This window comes from Lates calcarifer, linkage group LG1 (assembly GCF_001640805.2).
Source record: "Lates calcarifer isolate ASB-BC8 linkage group LG1, TLL_Latcal_v3, whole genome shotgun sequence".
Classification (NCBI taxonomy): domain Eukaryota; kingdom Metazoa; phylum Chordata; class Actinopteri; family Centropomidae; genus Lates; species Lates calcarifer.
The window spans coordinates 16,516,991-16,539,022 of record NC_066833.1 but is presented as its reverse complement, the minus strand read 5'-3'; the positions used below and the strand labels follow the sequence as shown (position 1 = coordinate 16,539,022).

Below are 22,032 nucleotides of genomic sequence, written 5' to 3'. Positions count from 1 at the left end.
AGACAGAGCAGACATATCTGTTCTGTCTGTGGTCACACTTGATGAGGCATGCTTCCTTCCTTTCCTGCAATGCAAAGTACAAGTACCGCTTGCTGTGTGCTGCTGAGGTTTTACAGTCCACACTGCCTTTAATGTTTCATTTGACAATTCATCACTACACTTAAAGGGCACTAATGGCCATCCAGCAGGTCAGAGCAATGGGAGTCTGCCAAGCTGTAATGGAAATCAATGGCAACTCGCAATGAGGGAATGAAGTGACCCAGATGGGTCTGTCTCATCCAGTGTGTTCTTATGCCTTGTGAAATGGAGCCATTCACCACAATGCACTGTTTGTGGACACACAGAAACAAGCCAGCATTGTTTGCAAAAGCAGCAGAAGTTTTAAGCAAAAAAATAAATAATCCTTGGTACACTACCTGCCCAGCATCAAGCAGCAGCGAGCAACTGACAAAATTTGCAAATAAAGTACGGCAGGTACACACAAACACATCTCCAAATTAATGCTAGTGCTGTTCCGCATCTCCTGGATATACAAATGAGAAATAGTTTGCAAACATGTTCACCATTTCAGCTAGTTGCACTGCCCCCAAGTGATCAAAACTTAAATCACTGCAGGTTTAGAAAGTCCATGGGGAAAATTACACTTTATAATTTTCCGGCTTTGAAAGAACTGTACCAACCTTCACAGAACAAGTCATGCAACAGTAATGATCAGTAAAAGAAAGATTTGTATTTTGATAATACTTCAACTGCAAGGAGTTACCCAAGCACAGCCTGCATGCGTAACAGGAATAAGACAGTGTGTAGTTACAACACAGACATACAAACGCTTCAATAAAAACACATGTACACCCTGTTCCATATCAACAGCATTAGAGACCATAATAGGCAGCCTGTGTATAATTTGGGCTGTTACAAGTAATCTCCAGTTGAGAGGATTGAAAAAAAGTTACATAAAGTTTGAGTTTCTACATCGAAACAGTGACTTTCAAACATTCCCTGTTTTAGCTATTTCTTGTATGTAATAGGAAAAGGAATCTGTGTATTGGAAGGCTGTGGACAACATGAGCACATCTTAGTTCAGTACAACTTCATGTTTGTGTTGAAGAAAACTGACCAAAAATTCTTTTCCACTTGTTTGCCTCTTCTATGAGGCAAGAATCCTGAAAGTTCATCTGTGTTTGTGCTCTTTGCAGTGACAAAGGAAATTAAAACAGATATACTGCTGCTGGGCCAATTCTTCTGCAGAGAGACGCTTCGTCCTGACTATTTGTGTAGTACAGGGAGATAAAAACATTTTTGTCCCATGGTGGGTGAACAAGAGTTGCCATGGCAGCATGTTAACCACAACTCAATGAGTGTGCCCGCAGCAGCGGAGTTGCTAACTTCTACCACAGCCCACATTTCTCTGATGAGCATTTTGTCGGGGGGGGGGCAGAGCACAGTGCTCCACAGGATATTGAGCCCAGCTGCAAAGTAAATACAGTCCATTTAAAGGAAGAGAAGCTCTTGTAGTGGATGTCACTGTTGGGTAGCTCTGATCCAGAAGCAGACTACAGTATATCTTGGCTACAAGACAACGCGCTCCTTTGGTTAGAAGCTGTGCAAGACAGTTTCCCCAGCCACACAACATACTTTCCTGGCAATGAAATTTGCCCTCCTGAAGAGAGGAACAGTTTCCATTTGAAAAAAGTGGTTAGAGTTTATCTCTATTAGAAAATCACTTGTATTAAAGGTGCACAGAGTGAAAACAATCACATTGGTTTATTATGAATTAATTTGATTGCTATCACTTGTGACATGTAGTGGATGAAGCTCAGCATGCCTAAAATGTTGTTTAAAATCCTGTTTGGAAATGTGACACTATTCCCATCAGATCAACTGATCTGGGATACCATGATATCACCATGACAGGCAGTCTGCCTTGTTTGCCTGAAATTTTACTGGATCTGAAAATCCGTCCATTATCGTACTGCTTATCCGTTAAGGGTTGAGGAGTGGTTGGAGCCTATCCCAGCTGACATTGGGTGAGAGGCAGGGTACACCCTAGACAGATCGCCAGTCCTTTGCAGGGCAAACATATACAGACAAACGACCATTCACACTCAGGTTCATACCTACTCGCAATTTAGAGTCACCAATTAACCTGCATGTCTTTGGACAGCAGGCACAAGGTGAACATGTAAACTCCATACAGAAAAGCCCTGAGTGAACCAGTGTTTGAACCCTAAACATTCTTGCTGTGAGGCAACAGTGCTAACCACTGCACCACCATGCCACCATGGATCTGAAAATGAGAAAATAAAAGCTTAAATCCATATAAAACAAAAGTGTCTCCGGGCAGTCTCAATCTCATTGGGCATGTAACCACCCTCCCCTGCAGCTTGTCACAGAGAAGGTCAGGCTGACGTGCCTGCATCTGCTCTGCTTGTCTAACTTGGTGCAGTTAAGGAGAGAAAATGTACATTTTGTTTGAAAAGCCACCAATCTAATCGATAAGCCATCTGGTTTGATTAGTGTCCATTCCCTGGGAGCAGATTGCTTTTGAAGCAGTCTATCCATCCAGACTGAGGGTGTTGGTTCGCCATCTCTCTCTCAGTGGAGAAACCTTGTGTCACTTATTGGGTGTTACGCTTAATAACGCAATAAATCCAAGGTGGTATTTTCACAGCTGGACTCGACATGTTGGCAGGTTAGCATAACTCTGCTCCTGGCTGACTGAAACAACACTGGCACAAGGACAGACCCACTGCCTCGATTGCAACTATTAACAACCTCAGGAATACTACTGTGTTCACAAAAGGGCCTCTGTGAAAGCCTAAGTCTTGGTATTAGACATCAGGGGAGACAGACACGACATCAAAGCTCAACACCACTTTTAAGCTCAAAGTACCATGGGGACAGTAGTCTGCACCAAAGCAAAATAAGGAATTTAGAACTAATCATAAGATCTTTGAAATATTACGTGTGTCCCTATGATTCACTCTGCAGACTTTAAAGAAGTCTGGAAATTTCAGTGTGTCTAGCAGCCAGTTAGCTTAGCTTAGCATTTAGACTGGAGACAGTTGGAAACAACTGGCCTTTCCAAAGGTAACAAAATCTTGCTTCCAGCACCTCTAAAGCTCACCAACTAATATGCTATATCATGTTTGTTTAATTTGTACAAAAACTGAAGTGTGAAAATGACAGTATGTGGTTTTACAAGAATTATGTGCAGGACTTCCCAAGGTGACAACAAGAAGCCAGGAGTTTAATATCTATTTGGACAGATATGAGAATATAACTTCAAATCAACATAAAAAATAAACACATCTCTCCATATGTCAAACTAAGTCTATTTCAAAGAAGATAATGAATGAGCCAACTAAACTGATCGGTTACACAAAATTTTATGTAGGATGTTATCCTGTGTATTTGAGCGTTATAAGATACACAAACAGCATCAGTAAACCTACCACACAGCAAAATACAGACTGTTTTCTCTGACTGTACTGTGTGGGATTTCATAGAGCACAGGATATTGCAGTGCAAACTTTAGCTAGAATCATCCTCCTCCACAGGCGATAACAGTGGGAGCTGGTGACTCTCTAAACAACAGGCTTGTACTAAACGGATCTCGCCAGATTGGTCTGAGTGGAGCACTGTAAATGAAAATCACGTTGGGCCTCTTCCCTCTGATGACTTTCACATGCTCCCTGACTAACACTCCTGGTTAGACCTCCAACCACTTCAAGACTCTCCACTCTCTGTCTCATTGCTACAGTACATGAATGAGAGGAGGAGAGACAGAATGAAAAATAGACCCGAGAGAGCGAGAAACCCAGACAAGTTAGTGACTGTTTGTAATGACAATGTCAGGCCTTACAGCAGAGGCTAGACTTGCCACATCGGGATCACGAGGAGAGAGGGAGAAAAAGACGCTTGTGTGAGAAACAGTGTGTGTGTTTGCATGTGTGACACTGTGTGAGAGAGACAGCAAAAAAAAAAAACCACACACACAGAGACAGAGTCCAAAAAGTCCTGATACAAAGAGCCAGTGTGTGCAGACCCAGACTGTCCATCACACTGGACTCTCAGGGGCCATTCAGAATGGCAGTGAACCACAGCCTCGTTCATCCGGCCCACAGGCTGGAGGCCCAGGACAAGCCCACTGCTGAGCTCCATCCTGCCCCTCCAGCACTGCACACCACGCAGCTCAGCCACAATGAGCTTTAGCCGCCACTTCACACTCCAAGAGGATCCTGTTTGTCAAAGCATCTCAAATCATCCAGTGTGTGAATGAGATGGCTCAGCAAGACTAACATGAGTTGCAGGTAAGCTGGCATACAGATCTGCAGACAGACAAACAGACAGCTAAGCAAACTGTGACCAGGAAAATAGGAGTGCATCTTAGCCTTGTGTTTAATCACCACAATGCTGGATTACCAATCAGGCAAAGTAGATACTGCTTGGGGACCCAAGACCTCAAGAAACCCCAGAACTCCCAGGTTTATTGTGTGTCAGTTGGGTTTTAGTATTTATTTTTAAGTTACTCTAGGGTTAGGGTTAACCCCCTAACCCCCCTACATCATCACGGTACCCTGTTTTTTGGTATCACTAAAGTACAATATCAACTAACAACGTCAACAGCATTATTACATGATCTTGTGGCCCTTTGTTGAATCTAGTTTGAACATTGTTTTTACTTAAGAGTACATTGTGCTCACATAGTATTTTTTCCTAAATATGTGTTTCATCAAGTTACATCTCCAGTTAGCTGTGTACACTGTATAGGAGGAAACAGGAGCTCAGCAGCAAATGTTTGCCTCAGTGCTTCCAAACAGGTTAATCTGGCCATGCATCACCACAGTTTGCTTCAGCTCACACTCATCACTAACTAACCCCTGCAGCTGGCCCTGCTTCATCACCAGCCTCCATCTCTCAACAACAGCCATCATGTGAACAGGGAGTGTCGTCACCACAAAGCTGAAATCTTCCAACAGCTGAGACCATCAGTGGAAAGTGGAAAAATGTCTACATTCTTCTCCTCTTACTGCTTAGAAAATAAAAACATTTTGAAAATCAAAGAACCACATGCAAGAATGCATAGTAAAAGTATGCATTTCATACAAATAAACACACTTGGAAATACGCAATTTGAGATGAAGACATCACAGCTCTTCCATCTCATCCATGAGTCCTAAACAACAAACTGGCTTTCAGCTTCATTAAAATTGCCATCCAGTTTTAATCTAGCATCTAGGCTCATTGCTAACAGATGTGTCTGTTTACAGCTAATGCTAAGTATTGTTGTTTGTTGCTCCATTGGGGCAGCTGCCAAAACACCATTTATGAGAAACAGTCTCATTTTCCACACACTCCACTTTGAGAGGAGCAATACTTAAAAGTGCCATAATGGCAATAATGGCCATTCTCGAGGGAGACCTGAGGCTGCAAATTCGTCAAAAATGGTCTCACTGTTTACTTATCTAACAACGGAAACTCATACTCTGTCAGCTAATAGCTGTTGCCTGCAGCTCACCCATGGCTGTGTGTGTGAAAGAATCTGAGAGAGATGTGTGTATGTATTCAGTGACAATAAGAGGAAATTATGGCCATAATGGCTAATAGATTTTTAGGTGCATTTGGAGACAAGTAGACGGGTAAATCTCTGAGTACATGACAGTAGAGTCTGTTTAAAGGCCAATATCGCATACAGTCTCTTGATGGGCTTTACAGGCCCAAAGGTTCCTGACCTGGCCAAAGTTTCTGAGACAAAGATCAACTCCTCATAAAAAGACAGATTGGGGCACCATGGTGGCCTAAGGATTTAAGGCAACGACCATGTAATTGCAACAGCCCTAGCATCCCCAACCATTGTTCCATGTCATTCCCTATCTCACTTTCCCCTCATTTCCTGACAGATCTCTACTGTCTGCTCTCTGTTAAAGCCATAAAATGTCAAACAAATATAGAAGTAGGACACACAGTTAGTAATCTTAGGAGAGGTGATTAAAACTAAATAGAGACCCCTGGCTAGCCAGGGGTGTACCGTAATTGGAGCTGTAGGCGGGAAATTGGCAGTTGCAGAAAATAAACAGAAAGTTGAAGACATCTAGCAGGCGTACCACACTGGGATTATAATCCTACAATAGGTCTTGTACTAATGATGAAAATCCAGTAAGAGGTCCAGAAAGATCAGGTTCAGTAAACTGGGAACAAATACTTAATTGACTTGACCCCTTGCTCATGACAGCATAGTGGCAAAATAGTACTAAATGGTGTGTTTTGTTCCCCTCTATAACAACAGTGATAGTTGTAGCTGTAGAAATCAGCCATAGTAGCATCGTGGTAGAACTTTTTCATTAGAGTGTAGAAACTGTTTATTATTTTAAAAGTTAAATAGATCAATTTTTGGGGGAAACGATACACATTTTTTCCTCACAGGATCTTCGTAATACATGCAGTGTAGTCAACAAAAAATTATGTTGATTGACAGAAATAATTGAAACTCGTCTTTAATCAAGCAAAAATAATAAACATTAGCTGGTTCCAGCTGCTTTTATCCATTTTATATCACTGTAAAATGAATACCTTTGTGTTTTTAACATTAACTTGGCTCACATGCCTCTGTGAAGCTGAGATTCTTATTTCCCTGACATTTCTATGTGTCTATTCTATGACAGTCTTTTGTTGCTATTGTTCTGACATAGGATGGGACAAATGTACAAAATATGAAGCAAAGTAAAATCAATGATTACTGCTGATTCCTACAAGCAGGGGGTGAGCAAGTTAATGATGCTATCTCGCTTTAGTGTTCACAGCCCTCACAGCTGTCTATTTGTGAGACTGGTAATGTCTGGTTCATTTATCTTTGTCCTTGCCAGCCTCTCATCCACCTCATTAATCATCAGGTCTCCCCTGAAAGAACAGCTCAAACGCACCCTAAGGTTTGACTGATCTGCTGTTGATTCTGCAACAGGCTCATTGTCCTCAAAAGTGACACTAGCATGATGATGACCAGCGGCAACATAGCATCCCTCCTGCTGCAGGTCTGCTGAAAATGTGTCATGGGCTTAAGCTAATTAGATCAGAAAACAAGAACAAAGAGCACAAGCAAAACACACTTGATGTATGACATACACAGCAATTTGCAAATGAAATATTAACACTCTCATGCATACAAACAAGGAGACTGTGCTGACAGTAAAAAAAGTCCCTGCTGAGAAAAATCTACCCAACTATTGTGCAGAGTGAAACCAAGCAGCCTGGAGTAGGTTAAAGCCCCAATAAACACAGCATTGAAAAGAACTGAACTGGCTCTTTGTGAGTGCTCATTGGTACCTCTTTTGTCCTGCCTCTGGTCTTGGTTTTCTTCTGATGGAGTTTCCATGGTTGTTTTTCTCCCATCCAGCAAAAATGCATTCTTTCGGCAAATTCTCTCTTCCTATCTCCCCCTTACTCTCTCCTCCCTCATTGCCTCTCCTTGCCGCACGTCTCCGCTCTCCCTCTCCTGCTCTCGCTCTCTCCTCCACCTTCACGCTTTTTGTCTCGTCCTGCCTCACAAAGGCACCGCTCCACTATAAAATCACTGTTCCTTTCCAAGATGCACAGGTCTCATTAGAAGGGGTTTCGCTGAATACATTTGCATGCCCCAGTCATACATTACTTGAAATACAGTTTACGCTTGTGGTGACTGTTTTAGGATTCAGTTTGAGTCAAATTAATTTGTTCTCCTAATGACATACACCCACCTCCTCTCGTAGCACCATGAATAGCAATCTGGAGAAAGCTGCCTCATGCAAATAGGCTTGTTACAGCAGCAAGGAGGTGGGAGAGTAGGGACCCCTACTTTAGTTGTGGGTGAAAACTACACTTTGCTGTATAGGCTGGGACACAAAGCATAAAGGAACACAATCACCTTTTTCTAATTTCCATCTGATCACAGTCTAAGAGAGGGGGTAGTGTGTGTGCAGTGTTGTCCGGGGCTGAGCCCTTCATCTTCTGATTTGCACCATATGCCCTCTGCTCCTGCAGTATACATTAGCAACCTCTGACCGCTGTCTTTCCTCCATCTGGTGGCTTCTAACTCACGTAAAAAAGGACACAGGAAAGAAAGGCAGATCAACATTTCCTAAACAGGGAGACAGAGTGTCCTCTGGGCTGATACAAACAACAGAGGAAACCTCATTTGAAAATGGGAGATCTAGAGATTCAGGGGAAAAACATGGTGAAATTTAAGAGGGGTGAAGGAGCTGATAAGACAGGGAGAGATGAGAGAATGCTACGAAAACAAAAGGACGATATAGTGAGAAACAGCTTGTTAAAAATAACAGAGACAGGGGAAGATGGATGGACGAGAGATGACCAAAGGAACAGACAGTGAGGGAGACAAGGAAGAAAATCTTGGCTGTGTTTGTTTGGCAACAGCAGGCTGAGGAGCCCCAGGGGCATGCTAATGAGAGAAAGGCCTTTCAGCAGTGGGGGGAGAGCCCTGCTGGAGCGGGGCTGGAGAGGGGGCTTCTCACGGATACCAGACCTCAGAGAGGAGAGGGATCAGCAGGGGAGGGGAGCCTCAGGGGTCAGGGAAGTGAACTTAGCGGGGATCCCACAACAACAAATGCCGCACTAATCTTAAAGCTTTTTCACCGTCAGCTCTGTAAAACGCCAGGAGAACTGACATCATCCTTGTGAAGTGGGGAACAGAGCCCATATAAAGGTGAAGGTTGTTTGAACTCTTTATATGAGAGAATACAGCTGATATAGAGGTAGCTGTGCTTGTAATCTACACATTAATTCCACTAAAGAGCTTAAGTGAAGTCTCAGAAGAGGACTAAATGTATCACCCATAACCACACAGGCAGTTCCAACTTAGGGAATATGCCAAAGTCAAAACAATCTAGTGGTCCATCAGCAAACTTTTAAGAGTGTACGAACAGCAAAATGTTTGAGTTTATTATGCACACAGAGAAGGAAATTCAATTTTCATATATTCCTGATTCTAGTATGAGCACATGCTTTTGATCGAAAGTTATAAGAAATGTACCCAGCAAATAAAGTAATGCCTTTTTTGACTTGTAGAACTTTTTCAATGCTACAATCACTTAACTTTTTATGTAACTAAACATGGAAGAAGTCACAAAGAAAATGTGTTGCAAATCAGTGCAAACAGCTGTAGAAAAAAAGTGTGTATAGTGTTTATTGTCAAGATGCCCATAATCTCCCTCTAAAGGCAAATCATGAAGAAAATTTAATCAGTGATTGTGAAAGATATTTATATTCCTTCACCTTGGCCCCAACCCCTGTTTCAGTCAGAGTTGTATTTGGCAGAAAAAGTTTTGCTCTTTGAGCTCCCTCAAAGAACACGAACAGCAACAAAACGATTTATCAGGAGAACTAACCCCACTAATCTAATACATCAGATTTTAGTTAAATCATCACTATCAAAATCTTGCATATCTATCAGGTTAAAATAGCCATGCTGCACAGTACCATTGCATGAATATGATTTGGCGATACTAGTCAACTGGTAGCAAGCAGCTAACGAATGAGCCTGAATGACCTACCTAATTTTCCTTCTTGCCTGATGGTGGCTGTGTATTAAAACCATATCTTGGTGAAAATATTTGAGCATCACAGAACAAATCCAACATTAGCATTTATTCAGATTTCTACTTTTGGTCACCTGATGAATGCTCTCACTATTCAACAAGAACTCTCAGCTAAAACTAAAACAATAAACTAAAAAAAAACTTTAAAAGCATTGTAAAGCTGCAGGGTTGGGTGATAATTCTTTGTGGGTTTGTCCTTATGAACAGTTCATTTCATACTGCATAGTCATTTGACAGATTCCATTAATTGGTGGAGCTTTAATGGCAATTCAATGACAAAATATTATGTACACCAGTACCAAAAGAAGAAAGCAAAAGATGTATTGTCAGACACATAAAGAGCAAAAGACTGATTAGACATAGACACTGTCATGCTAGTGTCACACACACTGTGACAGGGTGAGTAGCTGTGGTGAGGCTCGGGTGCTGCCTGCTCAGCCTCAGTGTGAGACAGCGCCACTCCCCTACTTAAGGACACAATCTGAATGATGATGAAGCTCATACAAATGGAGGAGGCTTCATTGTGGGTCAACCTTTCACGCTGTGAGACTGGGGGCCCTGAAAGATCCCCAGTGTTCAGTCACCCGTGAAGACCTGCACCCTGCTTGGCTCGCACTGAGAAAAGGATTTCTCAGGGAGCGAGGTCTGTGCCCAGACCCAAGCATCACTTAGAGCACACTAACAACAGTCTGAGAAAGCAGGCTCACTACACTGAAGATGAGGAGGACAGATCGAGCCAAAAGGGTGTGTGGAGCAGCCCATATGAGGTATGACTGATTGTGAAAGCCAACGTCTGTTGAAAAGGGGGAGAAAGCCAAAACAAGAAAGCAAACTGATGGTCCAAATATCCCAGAACACTTTGCTGCTCTCGTGGAAAAAGCTGTAACTTTCCCTTTCTTGTCTTTCACAGTGAATCCTGGTATGTTCCAACACTGGAGACTGACATTCTTGTAAACACTGTTATGGCTATTTGTTGCCTATCAACATCATTCCAATGTACTGTGGTGGCATTACTGACCTAGATTTAAACGCAGGCCCTCTTCATAGGTCAGTCTGCTCTGTATGTCTGCCCTCATGTTTGGTGTGCAGAATCCAAGTCATTGATTGGTTTACAAAAGCACAACACTACAAACCCATTATACAGATCCATTCACTTGTTTGCTGACCCATTTTCCTCTGTAGGTCTACGGTAGAAACAAAGCACTACACATTGTTTTGCTGAAAAATTCAACATGTGATTTGTTGTAACACTAAATACATTAAAATGTATGACTCAAACTCAACCTGTAAGTTAAACCAATACTGCCATATTATGATCAAGCATAACCAGAACTCCGAGACCATCAATCAGTCTATATAAAGGTCTTGAGCTGTACTCAAAGGAAATAAAATCTACAATGGAAAGAATTAATACTCATTCATTATAGCAAGACATGTGGACAGTGAGAGGGGAAACCACAATGGGCTAATGGACTGACTTATAATGAGCCTTGTACTTCCTTTTGGCTCTGTCAAAAAGCTATAAATTAAGAAATAACTGAAAAAAAGAGAGAAATTCAATACACTCGCTGCTTGAGTAGAGTAAAAGTTGAAAGGCATTCAATTCTTTCATGGTATAAATAAATGCTTTTTGACCTTTATACTTGAACTTGAACAAGTGCTTTGGATGTTTCTTTTACTTCAGGCTCCTGTAACCCTTAACTCCACAGAGAAGTCACATTTAGGGGTGTGACTACTGAGTTCTTTATCGATTAATCCTCTGATTACTTTCTCAATTTCTAAAAGTTCACTAAGTGCAGATCACAGTTTCCTATAACCCAAGGTGGTGTGTCTGACCAACAGTCCAAAGCCCAAACTTTTCGGTTAAACTATCACATGAGAAAAATGTCTGGAAATCAAATATGCCCAGACAATCTCAGAATTTTATTTAATAATATTTAGAATTATTTTCTTACCAGAGACTGCTGAATTTGAGTTACTCACTCACCTAAATTCCAGTTGTGGGTGGAGGTTTATTCATTCACTCAGCTGAGAGTTTATCAATCCAGAGATTTCATTTATGGACTTTATGAACCCAAGACCTCGTCCTTAAGACGTGCCATCACCCAACCTCAAAAATAAAATCTTAAAACAAACCCTCACATCCGTTTGTGGTGCAACACATTGTTCCTTTTTTTTTTAAAAAGAATTCCACCACAAGAGGAGAGCTGCTCAAGCATCCATATCTGCAGCACGATGGTGGAAATCCAACTCGATTTAATTTTAAACAGTTGTAATAGAGATATACTTTATGTCTTTGCATTTCTTTGGGTGTACAATTTCCGGATTGATTTTTTTTGTCTCCAGTGTAATTATAAGTGTTTGACCAAACAATGCCCAGGGGATCTGACTCAGCGCTTCTCTAATTGCATGTTTGTGTTACTATCGTGTTAGGTCTGGAAATGGAGCAATGCTCACTCAGGGATGCCTGGCAGCCATGTTTTTCCTCTAAAAATTACTTCACAACCCTGACTCTCTGGCACCTCCATAGCCAGTGTGGTTTTGGCCTCGGTGTGTTGCAGGGAGACTGAAAGACACAGATGCTTCATATTATCCAAGCTTCTATGCTTATAGTACCTTGGAAACTGCCACCATGGCTTGGCCGGACAAAAAAAAAAAAATCAATGCAGTATCAGAACCTAAAGACGAAGAATTTCATAATTTCAGTCTGGAGTCAAAGGAACAAACCAATGCCAGGAAACAGAAACAGAAACCTGGAAAAGAAGAGTGAAAGATAAATTTGGCGGGTTGGGGTATAGGGGTATAGTGCCTCTACCCCACCACCACCTATTAAGGCCATGAACTTCTGCCATTTTAGAGAAAAGAAAAGGTCTTTGCATAATTGTTTGTTTTTGTTTGAGTGTGCACTAAATGTTTTAATGATGCCTCTGGTCTGGTGGAGGTTTTCTGTCTTTGTGGTCCACCACGCTTACATTATGGAGCCAATGAACCAGCCAAGAGGCACTGCAAGCAAACACACCTCTCCATTATCCAGTTAGAATAATGCTACATAATAACCTCTTGTCTTTTCAATCTATATCGTGATAATACTTGCCAAGAACTGGAGAATAATGAAAGTACCCAGTTACCCCTGAATAGTTGTCTGTGAAAGAACTTAAGGGGTATAAAAACACTATTATTTCTCAGTGGGGGATAACACATTACTCTGCAGCTTCTCTGGTATAGATGGACCTCAGGAGTAAAACCTTAGTGAGAAACAAAATACATTTTGTAACAGTGCAGGCACTCTGTAACACAAGCTATCAACTTGCCCTGACAGAGGGCTAGAGTTACAAAACACTCTATCTTTAGAAGATTTAACAGAAAAACACATGTATTGCTGTTACACTCCCCATCTACCATGACACATGAATGTTTTGCTAATACTGATTCTTAAAACTACAGCAACTGATTTAATGTTTGGCCACTTAGGGGCAGTTAAAATAAGCCATAGACACCAGCATATTATCACTTTAACACACTAACCAAAAGCTGCATATTTACCTATATACAGCAGAGATGGTGCAATATTAGCATTAGTGCATTAGCATGGCCGTGTTTCAGTCACAAGATCTATTTTCAATATAAAAACATTAATTCATCATAACTGCTTTAATAATGAGGTGTACATGTCTAATCTGACTTAATCCATCTATTCTTTATCTCCCCCTCTCTGGACATTTTCACAACCAGCACCTCCTAAGGCCATTTGAAACATATGACAGTCCATTAAACTGCAAATCCCACAGAGACTTCCCTTAGTGGTGTTAATCCTTTAAATACAACACCTATCACCATAAGCATTTTTATGTTTAGCCCAACATAAAGGCCACTGAGTTGCCTTTTGTGGCACACCAGTGACCGGACAGCAGTCAGTTTTAATCATCATGAAAGGAAATTAGAAGGTTATTTGTTATATCATGTACTACAGATGTGCACATAATTGATCTGGACTATGAATATTCTGTTGGCAAATAAAGCAATTATTCATCATTACCTAGCTGTGAGAATAACATCAAACCTAAAAGAGTTGCTCCTGTAAAATGTACTATAAAGCCCAATTAATTAGTTAATAGTATTAGACATATTTTTTGTGATGTTCAAGGTGCAAAATGCTGAAGCAAGTGAAACTTTGCACTAAATTTAGAGGGATATTAATAGGAAAAATCTGGCATGTTGTGTCAGGAGGCACAGAAAACAGTGTGAAAGTAAGAGATATGTGTATGTTTCACACTCCATATATCCATTCTACACAGACAAGGACCTCCACAACTCAAATGTTCTCACACTCTAGCTGCTAGGATGGCAACACAGGGCTGGAGACAGTCTTTCATTTTCCTACTTGTTGCACAGGGCATAAGCATGTGAACACACACACACACACACACACACACACACACACACACACAATAGAGACATAATGAAGTACAGAGACATGGAGACAGCAGACGAGACTCTCTAGCTAATCTTGGGGTTACTTCCCATGAACAGCCCCCACCCTCCCCTATGTCTCCCCCAGCTGCTGGGATCTCTTTCTCCGTGTTGCTCCCACTGGCCCCATTGTCCTCCGCCTCACGCTGCCAACCTCTCACCCCTGACCCAAGACTTTACCCTTTTCAAAACCCCTCCAGTGCTGTTCCCCCCACAACCCTCATTAGAAGGAGCAGAAACAGCCGGTGCTACTCAACAGACCAGCCAGTCATACCCCACCATGTCAGGATTCATCGTCAGCACTATGACAACAGAGCAGCCGACACGCAGATCACTTTAATGCCATTGTTCCACAGGGGCACTCCTCCCCTTGTCTCAAAGCCCTGCATCCTGGGGCTGGATCCTGGAAGGACAGAGAGTCGGCCATAACCTGAACCTGACACTTCCATCCCGGCAGAGATGTGTTTATCCTCAGAAGTGTTTACCAATGAGAAGCAAATACAGTACATCACAAGAGAAAGATGGAAGCTAATCTCTCTAGTGGTTTTCTATCCTGGCTGACCTATATGAGAGTGGGTCAATCCATTACTTTATTGCTTTAAGCACTGATAGGCAGTTCTCCAACAGCAGCGACCGTAATGTCCTTATGTCCGTCATACTGGGCATTATGAAGCATGTACCGTGCAAAGGAGAACCCATTTATGGTACCATCTGATGTGATCCAGTCTCTACATTATCATCAGTGTCTAAACATTTACACTCTCCCAAGTGTTTTCTGTGCACACTCCAACATTGAAATTATGTGAATGTCTCCATAGATGGAAATACATGATGCATACAACTCACACACAACCACTGCTCTGATAACACACTATAAGAGAGAGCTGTTTCTAATAAAATCAAATACAAGTGTTTCTCCTTTTACCCCAAGAACTTGTGTGTTTACATGTTCAGATCCCTTTGGCCCTTGAAACTGATTAAAAACCATCTGCAAAATTTCCTGGCTGTCAATGAATAAATAAAACACTGTTTACTTCGTTTCTTTCCTTTCCTTTCTGTAAACATGGTGCTTTCAGGCAGCAAGAAACAGGATAGTCACTTGCATGTCATATACCCCATATCAAATTACTTTGAAAATAATGAAGAAAATTATGTTTTTATATCATCTTAATTTAAATACATTTAAATGGGCATTTACATTAAACCTGGCCAGCATAAACAAACATGGGGCAATCCACACGCACAAGCTTTCACACAGTTTCACACATGCACACACAGATGTGCACACACACACACACACACACACACAGGATCATATATCAGAGAACTTGCTCTGTGCATTCCAGATGCTCTGCTCCATCACAACTTCACTTCTATATTTTCAGCTGTGGGCAGTCTATTGTTACAGTATTGTTTTCCCATAGAGTAGAGGTCAAAAGCTAAGATGACTTATGAGACCTCTCTGTGGTGTAGCTGTAATATTCATACTGCTCACTGATCTCTCCTCTGGTCTGCGTGTGGTTACCGTGTCAAGCTGTTTTTCAGACAGAAACATCTGGGATTTCCTCTGCCCTGAAGCTGATATTAGCTGGTATTTCTCTCATATCTTCTGAATTGAACTTGCAGTAAGTGACACAAAAGCCTTAAAAAACCATGTGCAAATTGTAAAAGCATCACACAATGCAGAATCAGTCAGTTGTGTGGGTTCAGAGGATTCCGAGCTGAATTTATGTAAATTTTTTTCCCAAATCCAGCATTCAACAATTTAGTCAAATTGAAATCTATCTTCTTAAACCCCCAAACAGTCTGTCTGTGAAGCAAACAGCCTCCCTCAGCTATTGGGTTTCCTGCAGCTGTTGCTTTATAAAAGCTTAGCTATTGCAGATTTCATCTGCTTGGCAGAAGTGCCTCTTCCTGCCTATCAAGCCTTTCTCTGGAGGATAATAAGCAGACAATGAAAACTCTCACTTGGAAACCTTTTTCTTGGGCAGGAAAATGATTCCTGGCAGGAGAGAGAGTGTGCGACAAGTGGCCTCTAACTCTGGTTCCACTGTGTCACATGCAGCACCACAAGACGACAACATGAGCGAGTCATGTGCATTTTCCTCATCTTAGATAAGAAAAGCAACATGGTGTGAAGAAGAAAGTCTGGAAAATATTTGTTTTTGTGAGAGTATTATCAGAAGAAAATCCTTCATATTTTAAGTAGAACTGTTCACATAATCCTGAATAGAAGCAAAGAAAAAGTCATAAGGGGTTACATGGGTATTCATTTAAATTCCTGCTTAATTCGTCCCAAGCGTAGCATTTGGCTGCATCCAAATGGTCTCAGGCGGTCTGGCACTGCTCTTCATATGGTGAACATTTCTCATTGGTGTGCTGGGGTACCCCAGATGCTTTTGTCTTACGGTTGTTTAGCAGCTGTGTAAAAGCGCTGAGGACAAAGGCCTATCTGTGGAGGGTTGAATACACTCAGTGGGCACACAGCCAACAGCTCAATCCTACAGGCTCTCACAGTTGAAAAGCAGACTAATGCATTCTGCTCTCACTCCTCACAGATGATCTTACAGGGAAATTAGCTGGAGACCCCATTATTTCTTCTCGTTTCACCTAACCACTTTCACATCTGAACTGTGGTCACATTGAGCTCCTAAATAAAAATCTAAACAAAACCTTCTGAAACTTAGGTAAAATACTTGCATGTGGGGCCTGAATTTAGTTTTACAACCAGAGAATTTGGAGGTCTGGGTGGAACTGACAAAAGACAAGTGAGCAGTATTCAGCATTTGACTACGAGACCACAATAGGCTGAAACACCTGTCGATCAACCAAACATGTCTTAACAGTAGCCTACTGAGGCAATATTTGATCAAATTCATAGCCTCAAAAAGTTCATTCTAGTTGGTATAATGTGCCATCTGACATCTAAAGACACAAAAGTGTTCATAGTTCTTCCTAACAGCCACATTTGAAGGGCAGGGTGAAAAGCCAGCCATCATAGTGAGCAGCAAGATGCAGTACATGGGATAAAGGCTCAAAGTTTCAGACAGTCTTTTCTTAAAGGCACTCGTAGTTACATGACCATAGAGTGCAACTTCTGCAACTGGCTTCAGCATTTAACCCTGGTGGTCAGCCCATGGCTCTAATCCTGTGGTTCATATTCTGTCCATCACAGGGTGGACACACTAGCTAATACAAACGTCTCTGACGTGAGCTTAAAGCAATCACACTTATCAGTCGCTCTTTAACAGGACATGCATTACGATCTGTTTACTTGCTTACCCATGGCTGTCAAAAGAAAATAGGTCATTCTGGGTAAACTTTATTGACTATTTAATCAATGTCCCTGGATCATGTGATATGGAGAGAATGAATCAAAGCATAGACAGTGTCTTTAGGTGCTGTAGCGAATGCGTCATACATAGCACTGTAGAGTGGTTTACTGCATAAAATGGCGCAATGGGCCTTAATGCCTGATGAATGAGTTAGTGAACGTTCATCAGCTGCAGGGGCTCTTTGCTTTCTCCCAATCCATTATTTCCCAAAGGCCTTCTGGAACAGTCATCTGACTGTGAACAAAACACTGAAACAGATTGCTGCTCCACTGGCAAATATCACCTCTGCACTCTATGTACATGCACTGATGCCAACATATTGTAAAACTGAAGAAAAGTTAAAATTAGGCCTTATTATGCATGTATTTGGCAGTTTAACCTTGGTACTCATGGGCGTTTTCCCTGAAGTCTTCCAGATGAGATAAAGAACAGATTGTATCTCTGGCATAATTTATACAACTCCAGGGTTCAGCTGCCTTTGCATATCTGAGAAGCTGTGGTCTTTTGCATATAGGGAGTATTTTCAGATATTTAAATGCCATCCTGTCTCTACCATGTGGCAGTGTGACTGTGACATCTCTCTAACAAGGGTGAACACACATACACAGGGAGTCACCCACGCAACCACTTGCATCCCTTGTGCTGAACTGTGAATAGGCTTTTAGTAAAAGTGACGGCCAGGGCACATGCTTGAACAAGCATCGCCACTCAGGAACTTCTATTCCTATCATTTTATGTCACAATGCTCAATGGCCCCTCTTTGTTGTTGGAGGAGTTATTAAGCTCAACAAATTAACACGACTGCTCTGGAGGACCTGCACTACTGAAGGGAAACTAAAAATGTATATAAAAGCAGAGGAAGGCAGTGATGATGAGAGAGGAATGGAGACCCCGAGAGAGAGAGGAGGGAGAGTTCAGAGGAAACAAAGTGGAGCAGGAAGGGAAGCAGGAGATGAATGAAGTCTTGATTGAATTAAAGGGGTCTCATTTTTTAGAGCTTCAGAGTTGCAAAAAGTACTGTATGTACTCATCTACTGTATAATTACCAAAGATGCTCGGTCATATCCTATGCCAAATGGAAAGAAGCCCAGAAATCATGTAACTATGACAGCAACTACCTCATTATGGAGGATATTCATTGTAATTAATGATTGCAAACCACAGATGAAAAAAAGCAATTTAGGGGTTATTGACAGTGACATAAAAACAGTCAGTCTTAAAAGATTTGCACATACTTAACGTGGACTGACTCTGGAAATTCAGGGAAAGTATCTAACGAGAGAATGCTTCCATTCAAACAAGCAAAAACAAAACAGCCAAGCTCAATTTTCGCTCTCAGCGCTCTTTGACTGTCTCTGCAGTGAGTCACTCTTACAGTCCTGTGTTTTTCTCTCTCTCGTCTCTTGGGAGGAGAAGCATGCGCATTTATGACCTCCAGTATCGCACCAGTCAAGTAATAGCTAATCTCTGTTATTGCTCTGCGATCAGTTGACAAGATGTTGATTCCAAAAAGCACCAAAACACCTTCGCTGGCTCAGCATTAGCAGTCATGGGTTCCTTTCCTCTCCTCAGAGTCAGGATGCAGGGGTCACAGCGCATACTGTCAACCGCATGTATCTGTGACAGTAATCGCTGCTGATGCATGAGCGAAATAATCAGACACTTTCCAGACATCCTTATACAGATGGAGCAGGAATGCACAACATTAAAGAGCACGGAGATAGCTGACACCATAGAGACACGTCCCAGACACACATGTAAAAATCGTTATGAAGAACAATGCCCAGCTCTTGTGCATGTGTGGATCACTCAAGAACAGAATCAATCAGATTTTATCATGAGGTCTTCACTACAAATATGTAACTGTTAACATTCAACACCATTTTTATGCCTGTGCATGTACACTAGCAAACCATGAGTCAGTGACAGCTGAGCTACAGCAAGATGTTTAATTAAAGGCACATTCAAAACTGTCAGCTGTGATTAACTCTCTTTCTCTTGAATTACTCAAAAACAATGATGTAACATTTTGGATCTGGTTTGCATCCAGCCTCTGTGACCTTTTCCACAAGACCACCACGCAGAATACAAAACACTCTGAGCAGAAGTTCATGAGTTTCCATAAGGAAAAACAATCTTTCCTTTTTTTTTTCTTTTTTTTCCTTTTTGCAATCAGGATCCAGCTCCAACAAGAACAGACACAGTGTTCACAGTCATGTCCATAATTTGCTGTATTTGATTAGTTGAATCTCCCGTCATAAGACAGCTTTAAATGTTAAGTACATAATTGAATTGTATCATAAACTGAAAAGATGGTTAATTTTCCACATTGTAAGAGACTGAGAGCTTTTAAGCTGTTTTTCCAAATTTGTCTTAAACATTGCCAAGAAATTTAGTGAAAAAAAACAAAAATCTAACTTTGTTTATGTTTGACATGCTTGTTCTCTGTAGTTATGGGTTTGCATTCTGCTGCAAGGAACAATTATTGCACTTTTTTCTGCAGTACCATGCCATGTTTTTCTTGCTAAAACAAGATATGGTAACAAGAGAACATTTTTATTTTCAGGCTGACACTTTCTCTTCAATGATAAAATATCTAAGTTGAACTGAAACCACTTTATTTTCCTGCATGTTTAGTTATCCAGGAGGCTCATGGCAACCAAATACTGCCGGCTGGGTAATTGTCATAGGACTAACACTAAGAACCTAACAAGATATTTGTGGAAAATGACTTGGCTGTCTCTTTCTGAATTGAGCTCGGTGGACTGAAGCCAACTTATCCTCCCACATCCTAAACACAGGCCAATGCACTGTTAAATCGTTCACCGGGAGGACAGAGGAGAATCTCTCTGAAAAACACGCGGCCCCTCAGCGAGGTGAGGGTCACCGTAAAATCAAATCAAGACATAAGTTATATAACCTCTGAATGACATCTTCACTTCACAGCTCTGCACACAATCGGCTTCAGGAGGACATCCTGTTTATTTTGGGTGGAAATGTTTCGTGCACAAAGCTAATCCATTTTCTGTTTTCACAGCTATTTCACATGAAACACAGCAAATCGCAGCACAGCAGTATGATATCCGTTTAACTCTGACACAACAAAGGGCGACCTGTACAGCAACTAGCAAGTCTTCAAATCAATCTCCTCATGCACACAACAACAGGCTATACTATTTTTTCTCTGAAAGGCCCATAAAGAATCTTTGAATATAAAATGGGAGCTTTGGCAAGTGGACAATGCACAAAGGGTGATTGCCATTCAGAGTAATATCCTCTATGAAAGAGAGAAAAAGGGTCTGTGGGGAATTAGTTCACAAGGCATCCGCTCTGAAACTTGCAATTCACTGAACTTCTCTCTCTACATTAAGAGCCACTGAAGTCGCACAAAGGAGCAGCTCCAAATTAGGAGCACAAAGACGCCTCTGTGAGAGCTTCAGAGTGAATTAATGAGCACTGATACACATTCTCACACAGTGTTCTTCCCTGGCCTCAGCTGCACTGTGGCAAAAGACACAAGCCCCTAAATGCTGCCCAAAGCCAACACAGAGAAGTCAAAACTGCATTCTGTGTCGTCTTACTGTTGAATATCTCAGTCCTGTGAAGGCAGTTGGGAGTGAAAGCTGAGTGTTTTTCTTGTGTACACAGTTCATCACAGTTTTGAAGTCTGAAAGTCAGCGAGAAGTTACTGAACATCCCTGGCATCAGCGCCTCACATTCATCTGATGCATTGCCTTAGGTTGGGAGCACAGATGGCCAACACTTGGGACTGATTTAAAGATGGGACATTCTCAGCTCTTCAGACCAGCAGATAGCAATTAAAAGCCCTGGCATGACACACACAACTTCTGACTAATACAATATGTTGCCTGTTAGCGTTTTTCCAGTCATTTTTTAGTCATTCTTTACCAGCAGTTTGGTTGGGACATTCCACAGCAACAACCTTTAGCCTTTGTGGCAACGTTTATCAAGCACTGCAGCCATGATCAATCACTGCTGACCAATAATGATCAATAAACACTGATAATGACAAGCGGGGCGAGTTGACGAGTTTTGATCAAATTGTTTATCCTTATAGTTCAGGACTAAGGCTCGATTAGAAGCAGTAGTGCGAGACAGTAGTAGGAGCAAGTTGATCTGAACTTAACACCTCCCTAGACTCGAGCAGAGTTGACTGCAGGAATCCTGATGGACTTAATCTCCCTAATCGCTTTCCCCAGGTTGCTTCAGCAGAGTGCTCTAATGCCGACTCTCACGAAACCGGGTCACGTAAACAGCCTTATTCTGGGACCAGTGGTAGTAAAAGTTGAAACCAGTTTCTAACAATCGGCGCGCCCCGGCAGTAACAAAGTGTGAAGCACGCTGTCATCACGAAAAGAGCGACACTTCTGTCTATCTTTACGCTAAACTGGAGCTTAAGTTGGTAACACTTACCCATTTTCTTCTCCGTAAGTTTCCCCCAAAGCGTCCGAAGTTTAGCGATCAAGCGAAAGTTGAGCCCCAGCTACTCTGGTGTTGCGTCCTGGGATGCACACTGGCCGCCTGGCTGCCCCAACACTCACTAAACGCTGCGTCTCTTTGGAGACAGCCTGAGTGACGTCACCACAGAGGGGGATTACTGATGGGAGGACGGAGCT

The 22,032-nt window shown here is 41.8% G+C and overlaps 1 protein-coding gene across 3 annotated transcripts in view; it reads right to left on the bottom strand.

The window, feature by feature from the left end:
- Window positions 1-21,997, bottom strand: part of gpm6bb (glycoprotein M6Bb) — a 29,352-nt gene extending 7,355 nt beyond the window's left edge. Inside the window, exon 1 of one of the 3 annotated variants that reach the window (XM_018703090.2) lies at window positions 21,830-21,997. In XM_018703090.2, coding sequence (XP_018558606.1) covers window positions 21,830-21,833 — 4 coding nt within the window. In that variant the 5' untranslated portion in view covers window positions 21,834-21,997. Of the gene's footprint in view, window positions 1-7,323; window positions 7,466-21,829 lie in introns of those variants that run through there. The other 2 variants (XM_018703089.2, XM_018703091.2) reach the window with 2 other exon arrangements.
- Window positions 21,998-22,032: the final 35 nt, after the last annotated feature.